At 42.9% G+C, this 8,664-nt stretch overlaps 1 protein-coding gene across 3 annotated transcripts in view; it reads left to right on the top strand.

Moving 5' to 3' along the window:
* Window positions 1-3,554: 3,554 nt before the first annotated feature.
* The window catches only part of CNTNAP2 (contactin associated protein 2), a 2,955,022-nt gene continuing 2,949,912 nt past the window's right edge, over window positions 3,555-8,664 (top strand). The window contains exon 1 of one of the 3 annotated variants that reach the window (XM_063922439.1): window positions 3,555-4,427. In XM_063922439.1, coding sequence (XP_063778509.1) covers window positions 4,334-4,427 — 94 coding nt within the window. In that variant the 5' untranslated portion in view covers window positions 3,555-4,333. The remainder of the gene's footprint in view (window positions 4,428-8,664) is intronic. The other 2 variants (XM_063922438.1, XM_063922437.1) reach the window with 2 other exon arrangements.

Here is an 8,664-nt window from a genome sequence, read left to right as displayed (position 1 = left end):
GCAGTGGGGGCATATCTGGCACTGTGGGGTCATATGTGTATCAGACACTCTGGGGCAATGTGTATCTGGCACTCTGGGGCAATGTGTATCTGGCACTGTGGGGGCATATATGGCACTAGTGGGGGCATTTGTGTATCTAGCACTGTGGCGCATTTGTGCATCTTGCACCGGGGGCATTTGTGCATCTGGCACTGTAGGAGCATATCTGGCACAGTGGGGCATATATGGCACTGTGGGGGCATATGTGTATCTGGCACTATTGGTGTCATAAGTATATCTGGCTCCCCATATGTGTATCAGGTCCCCATTTTCATTGGCCATGCCCCATGTGGCATTTGGCCACACACATTTTTCGGCCTGCTGTAGTAGCCATAAAACAGGGACTCATGTTTTCTAAACTTGTATAATCATATTAATGTCTATTTGCTGCTCCCTGGAATCAGTGAGCTGCTGCTGAGCACCTAATCCTAGCAATTTGTGTATATGTTACATCTATTTGAACCTCAGACAATAGCGTTTTTAAACAAGAAAGTGGTCAGCAAGTGGACAGTCACAACATTAGGGTTAGCGATAAGATTAGGGTTAGGCAGTGCTGCAAGTACGGCGGTATGGGGCGGTACGGCGAACCTGTAAGAAAATCCCAGCAGGTACGCCGTACCACCGGGCCGCCACCTTGCAGACACCGGGTGGTGGAGAGAGGAGAGCGCAGCATACGTCTCGCCTCTCCTATCTGCCCGAGTCCCCTGAGTCCGTCAGCGGAAGCGACATGTACTGAGCCAGTTCGTGAGCCAATCAGAGATCACAGACCGGCAGCCAATCAGGAGCCGCTGCTGCCGGACATTGAGCCCTGATTGGCTCGCGGACCAGCGCCAGTTTTAATATACAGGAGACCGTACTGATGGCAGGAGAGGGGCAGGAGGAGCACGTGATGCGCTCTCCTCTCCCCAGCAGCAGGTCAGCAGCAGACGATAGTGCCAGCCCTAGGCAAATCTGGCACTCCGGGGGCATGTGTGTCTTGCACTCTGGAGGCATGTGTATCTGGCACAATGGGGGCATATCTGGCACTGTGGGGCATATCTGGCACTGAAGGGGCATATATTGCACTGTGGGGAACATATGTGTATCTGGCACTGTGGGGGCATATCTGGCACTGTGGAGGCATGTTAATCTGGCACTGTGGGGGCATATCTGGCACTGTGGGAGCATGTGTATCTGGCACTGTGGGGGCATATGTATCTGCCACTGTGGGGGCATATTTGGCACTGTGGGGCATATCTGGCACTGAAGGGGCATATCTGGCACTGTGGGGGCATATGTGTATCTGGCACTGTGGGGGCATGTGTATCTGGCACTGTGGGGGCATGTGTATCTGGCACTGTGGGCTCATATCTGGCACTGTGGGGGCATGTGTATCTGGCACTGTGGGCTCATATCTGGCACTGTGGGGGCATGTGTATCTGGCACTGTTTGGGCATGTGTATCTGGCACTGTGGGGGCATATCTGGCACTGTGGCGGCATATGTGCATCTGGCACTGTGGGGGCATATCTGGCACTTTGAGGGCATGTGTATCTGGCACTGGGGAGGCATATCTGGCGCTATGAGGGCATGTGTATTTGGCACTGTGGGCTCATATCTGACACTGTGGGGGCATATCTGTCACTCTAGGGGCATATGTGCATCTGTCACTGTGGGGGCATATCTGGCACTTTGGGGGCATGTGTATCTGGCACTGTGGGGGCATATCTGGCACTGTGGGGACATATCTGTCACTGAAGGGGCATATCCGGCACTTTGGGGACATATGTGTATCTGGAATTGTTTGGGTATGTGTATCTGGCACTGTGGGGGCATATCTGGCACTGTGGGGCAAATCTGTATCTGACACTGTGGGGGCATATCTGGCACTATGGGGGCATGTGTATCTGACACTGTGGGGTCATATCTGGCACTGAAGGGGCATATATGGCACTCTGGGGACATATATGTATCTGGCACTGTGGGGCATATGTGTATCTGGAGTAATGGGGGCATATCTGGCACTGTGGGGGCATATGTGTATCTGACACTCTGGGGCAATGTGAATCTGGCACTGTGGGGGCATATATGGCATTACTGGGGGCATTTGTGTATCTAACACTGTGGAGCATTTTTGCATCTGGCACCATAGTGCATTTGTGCATCTTGCACCATGGGGCATTTGTGCATTTGGCACCATGGGGCATATATGTATCTGCCACTGTGGGGGCATATCTGGCACTGTGAGGGCATATCTGGCACTGAAGGGGCATATCTGGCACTGTCGGGCATATGTGTATCTGGCACTGTGGGGGCATATCTGGCACTGTGGGGGCATGTGTCTCTGGCATTGTGGGGGCATATCTGGCACTATGGGGGCATATTTGGCACTGTGGGCATATCTGGCACTGAAGAGGCATGTCTGGCACTGTGGGTGTATATGTGTATCTGGCACTGTGGGGGAAAATCTGGCACTGTGGGGGCATGTGCATCTGGCACTGTGGGCATATCTGGCACTGTGAGGACATATCTGGCAATATGGGGGCATATCTGGCACTCTGGGGGCATATATGTATCTGGCACTGTGGGGTCATATGTATCTGGCACTGTGGGGGCATAGGTGTATCTGGCGCAGTGGGGCATATCTGGCACTGTGGGGGCATATGTGTATCTGGCACTATGGAGGCAAATCTGACACTGTGGGGGCATGTGTATCTGGCACTGTGGGGCATATCTGGCACTGTGAGTACATATCTGGCACTGAAGGGGCCTATCTGGCACTCTGGGGCATATGTGTATCTCCACTATGGGGGCATTTGTGCATCTGGCACTGTAGGAGCATAACTGGCACGGTGGGGGCGTATCTGGCACTGTGGGGGCATATGTGTATCTGGCACTATTGGTGTCATAAGTGTATCTGGCCTTCGGCGCACACACAGTACCTAGAAGACATTTTTTCTACTTGCACCACTGGTATTCACAACCCCCTCACTGCATGTGCTACTGATGACATCCGCCATACTGTATGGAACAATAAAGCTATGAATAGTCATGAGCGCAGGCATCACAAATATTGGGGTGCTAGTTCACTTACAGCACCCATAGAGCTGGCACCAATGCATACATACAAACATACATAAATGCCAGAATTTTGCATACTGCTGCTAAATACATTACAGAATGGAGAGCTTCATTAAGGTTTATTCAATCAATTGAGATATTTTGTCAGTTAATTCCATTTACCAACTTTACACATACTGTACATAAGTGAATTTTTATTTTATATTTTTAGTAGCACACCTTTACAGATTACGACCATGTGTTCACTGCACAATATGATGCTATGATTTTCTGTTTATCATTGTATTGCAGAAAGTACAGTAACTCCTGTTCCTAAAGTCACTCTCATGCTAGTAAAAGGCCATCTACTGATTAAGAAGTGAACTGCAGGCAGCAACCTAAGCATCCCAAGATCCCTGATCAGCCTTTTAATATATCCCCTCCCCCTTCCACCAGTCTGCAGGAGCTGGTGCAGAGATTAAAACAACACCGGGTTCTGCTACAAAGCATCCTCGGTCAGCCTGGCAATAGTCTGATGCCGCACATTCGCTTGCGATACTACGAAGGAGAGATACAATGAAGGAGCCCAGCAAGTCCTGGAAGGATCAGCCGCGGAGACGCTGCTGCTGCTGCTGCAGTACTGAGGCTGTGCTTCCTCTCTGCTGAATAAATATAGAAGTGTTGTGACTCTGTGTATGTGTGTGTGTATGGGGAGTGTCTTCTCGGACTGCCTGCCCTACTGTGTGCGCGCATCTATATATACAGTATGCCAGTGTGCATCTGAGCAACGGCTAGTATTCCAATCCCTGTAAGAGGAAGGAGGACCAGGCTGCAGCATCAGCAGCATCCCTGCTCCCATCCTTGCTTTCCTCATCGCTATCCTAATCTGCTTCCACATGACCATCTGGGGATTCTCCTGCTAAAATACACATCGTTTCTGACCTGCATGTTTTATCTACAGTCACTGCTATAGATCTTCCCCTATTTCTAACCATGATCTTCAGCAAAGATACCGCAAGTTTGTTACTTGAATGCTGAAGACTGACACGGGCTTAGACACTGAGTTCAGGGTCTAGGAGGAAAGGGGGGTGGGTTCTGTTATTCTTTAAAAGGGAAGCCCTGAGCCACCCCACCCTCACCTTCAAGAGCACCCTACACCATTGCCCTCTTACCGAGCCCAAGGAGGAAGGCAGAGGGAGAAGTTGCTGTACTAACCCTGTAGGATCTGGAGTTAATCCTGGGAACGTTGAAAAGCCATGGTTTGGATTTACAGAGCCATGGGCGCTGCTCTTGTCCTGGGGATTTTGAGCTGCCTCTGCTGCAGAGCCTGGACTGCCACCCCTGATTACCGTAAGTCTTGACGTGGTCTTCTCTATCTTACTTTTTTCACTTGTTTCAAACTGATCCCTTACTAACACGACGGTGAATATGAGTTGTGTGCAGCACTGGAGACACTACATCAGTAGCTGCCACACTGCACATACAGTATTTAGACAGAGTTGGCCTTTCTTGAAAGTTCTGCATTATTTTCTGTCTTCTGTTTTTTATTGCTATTTTATTTATTTATTTGTTTGTTTGTTTGTTTGTTTGTTAATTAATTGTGCCTGTTTTTGTGGGCAGCATCAATAAGAAAGGGAATGTTTGTTCAGATAGCAACTGCTACTTGAAGCTGCCTGATTAAACATTAATCCTAAATGGGGGGGGGGGGGGGGGGAGGATAGTGATGTACATGTCTGATGGTGCATGTCTTTGGTATTTGATAGAATTGTGATACAGTCTTTCCACACAAGGAATTTAATTCATAGTCACATTATCAGCCATTTAAAAAACAAAGCTTAAATGATGATTGGATCAGCAGCTATTACAGCTCAGAGCTTAGTGCCTGATGTTGCATATTCTGTTACCTCCTGACAGACATACAGGGGATGCTAGTGGAAAAAGTTAATTCCGCATTGGTCTTTCACCTCTGATTAGATTGTGGGACCAAAGACAGGTCATTACGGCATATCTGAGCACTGTTACTGAATTTGAAAGCAATGTGTAACCTATTTTGGACACTCCATGATGTATTTTACTGTTTTATGTTATTGCATTGTCTAGCTAAAGGGACACTAAAGTGAACTTTAGTAGGAGTATATATATATATATATATATATATATATGTATATAAATATATACATACTGATAATATATATATATATATAATATATATATGTAAAAACATACTGTTATTTACACAGTTCATAAAAGTAAACCTCATTTTATATATATATATATATATATATATATATATATATATGTTGGAGGGGTGACTGCTTTAAGCCAGTCACCACCTGCTATAGCATAAAGTTAAAGTCTGCTTTAATAAAGTGTGGGTATATACTACATATTTGACAAAGAGCTGTGTGGTTATAACAGGCAGCTTCACTCTGTAGCACATGTGGCTAATAAATCAGCAATAAGGAACATCAAAGTGGATACTGTCATCAGAAAGTCTTGCTAAATGACTGATTATCCCTAATGTACTTCCTTTTTACCATAAATTATTACTGTGATTTAGTGATGGGCTTGTGAGTTGCTGGAGTTTGACACTGAATATTATACACCTATGCATAATCTTAGACATCTTCAACTAGTGTTGCGCTGTACAGTAGGTGGCTACATTAAAATGTGGTTTGCAAAAGTTTTTTTTTCCTATAAAATGTGATGTTGGGATATACTGTAGAAGTAAAAATACCAGATCTACATTTTTGTGATTCGATTTGTGTGGAAAAAGTATGGTAACATGAGTTTAAGTATTGCTATGTGAAAATACACACAGATTAGATGGTTCATGATAAATCGAAATGTTTCTTGGATTATGATAATCAGTTTTTATTGTTATCTGCAGTGATCTAGTACTACTGAACGATTTTACTAAATGTATGTATCTTTTGTAGCTTAAGCCTTTTTATTACTTTTTTTGTGTTTCATGCTGGATTCCAGAACTATTTTAGGAGAAGTAACACTGCAACACTTTGCAACAACTTATCTTTAAGTAGTTAACTGAAAGTCTGACCCTCATGGCGACAGTGGTTACCTGCATGAATCATAAAAAAAAGAATTACTACACATGAACTGTCTATAAAGTTTTTTTGATACAAATCTATTAAAATTGGAAGCAAGATTATACACCATTAAATCCATCTATCAATAAAGTATGAATGCATTTGAGATACATCATGTCTGTTTTTATGTTTAGCCTGTTTGACTCAGCAAATACCTGTAAGAGGGAACTGCAGGTGCTACCCTTTAAAATGTTAAAATTGGTGTTTAATCTTAGTAACAGTTCCACCCACTTCAGTTTTTTTTGCTGATTGCCATAAGGAGATTGCATCCACTTTTCATTCCCTCCTTGTTTTAATTTAATCAACTTGTATGTGTGATTTTAGGTAAATGATTAGTGATTTTAGGTAAATGATTAAACAATGACTTGATTACATTTGGATTACCACCGATAATTAAATGGAATTTTATATGCAAACAAAACATTTGCACTATGATTTTTTTCCATCTCTTACTTTGTTTCTTTTTAAAAAAAAGTTTAAATGAATAAATACCATTAATGAACAACTCAACCAGGAGAGGTCATCAGTAGACAAATAGTAAGACAAATGCTCATTATACAGCTTTCCAATTGCTGCTTAACATTACTCTCTCCAATTTTAATATAATATTTAAATAATAATAACAATAATAATAATAATAATAATAATAACAACAGTACAAAATAATGAACTCAGCAGAGAGAAGTGCAGTATCTGTTTCATTATAGAATATATCTGTTTCTCAGAACAGACTGCAGTCTGTATGATACCTACATCTCAGCAGTATTTGTACTGTAATGTGGTAGTCAGGGAAGTACAGTACTTTGTACAAATAAAACCCAGACAGCTAGCACTGTATTTGGTTATGGATTGCCACAGCAAGTCTCCAGTGTAACTGCTGACACATTAGAATGTTCCTTCTCTATTCACAGTAAGTGCCATCAAGTTCAGATGTGAACAGAGCACAAGGGGAAATATGAGGTTTTTAAAAGCACTGCTTATGATTTAAGTTAAAGTTCGTGACACCCATGTTGCCTCACAGCCGTATTCCCATAACTTACACGGAACTGGCGTTCTTCCATGTAGTTCTGTTGTGAAAACTGAGACCTTGGTCACTCAACAATAAAGTTAGTATAGGTGGGCCAAATTCATATATCTAAACCTATTTATTAAACAATTTTTATCCAGAAGCAAATAATGAGATCTTCCATGTAAAGCAGGGATGAGCTGAATCCATTATAGATGCACAGATCACCAGATAGTAATTTAGAAACCCCTTACAACCAGAATAACCAATATGCACTGGCCAAATAAATTGTCACCATCTACCAATAAAGTTTTCATTATTTTTAATTAGAATGAGAATTGGTAAATCATTACAGTCCAGCTATTTTCTCTTTTTTTTTTTTTTTTTTTTTTTTTTATATAAACACCCCTGACTGCAAGTGATAGATCTACAGGGGTCTCATATGAGGGACTCCCCCAGTTCCTGAGAAGTGTCATTTCATTCAGTGCTCACTACTTCAGGAATCAACACCTAGGGAAACTTTGAATAACTGCACAGCTAATAGTGGGATGCAGTCAATTTACCTCCAATCAAAATCCCGATGGTCGAAATCCCGACAGCAATTGACCGATGGTGAAAATCCCGACAAGGTCAAAATCCTGACATGGACAAAATACCGACTTTAAAATACAGACAAGGTCAAAATACCGACATTTAAAATGCTGACAGGTCAAAATGCCGACATGAGTTTTTCATGATTTTTTCATTGAAACTGACTTGTTCATACTTTACCATCCCAGTGGACCTGGAGGGGGAATATAATAGAGTGCCGAGCGCAGCGAGGCACTGTGCCCGAAGCATGGTGAGCGCAGCAAGCCATGCGAGGGGATGCGGTACACTTATATGGTGTCCATGTCGACCTATGTCGATATACACACACAAAAAACAATGAAAAATGCATGTCGGTATTTTGACCCGTCTGCATTTTACATGTCAGTATTTTGACCTTGTCGGTATTTTAAATGTCGGGATTATGTCCATGTCGGGATTTTGACCTTGTCGGGATTTTGACCATCGGTCAATTGCTGTCAGGATTTCGACCGTCGGGATTTTGATTGGAGGTATTTCATACCAATCCCCTAATAGTATTTATGTAAATGTCTTGCAGACGGGTGACTTTTTGAAACCTGCATGAGGCCCAGATACAGGAACTGTGAAGTTATATCCGTTGCCGGAGAAATGTGATCTTGGTTGGACTTATTTCATAAATCTTTCTGAAAATATTAATTACTTGTCCTGATCCTATAACAATGACAATCCCTGTTTGTCATCATTCATAATTGTTTATATTTTTTCTGCATTTTTTTATACAAAATATTTTGTATATAATCTGGTAATTTTTTTAATTTATTTTTTGTAGATTAAATTGGTTTACCTTTATCTAATTAACCCTACATTTGGCAGATACACATTTTTTATGATAACTGATTAGAAT

Source organism: Pseudophryne corroboree, chromosome 5 (genome assembly GCF_028390025.1).
Source record: "Pseudophryne corroboree isolate aPseCor3 chromosome 5, aPseCor3.hap2, whole genome shotgun sequence".
In the NCBI taxonomy this organism is placed as follows: domain Eukaryota; kingdom Metazoa; phylum Chordata; class Amphibia; order Anura; family Myobatrachidae; genus Pseudophryne; species Pseudophryne corroboree.
The sequence above is the reverse complement of the archived record's forward strand: the minus strand, read 5'-3'. Positions and strand labels throughout refer to the sequence as shown.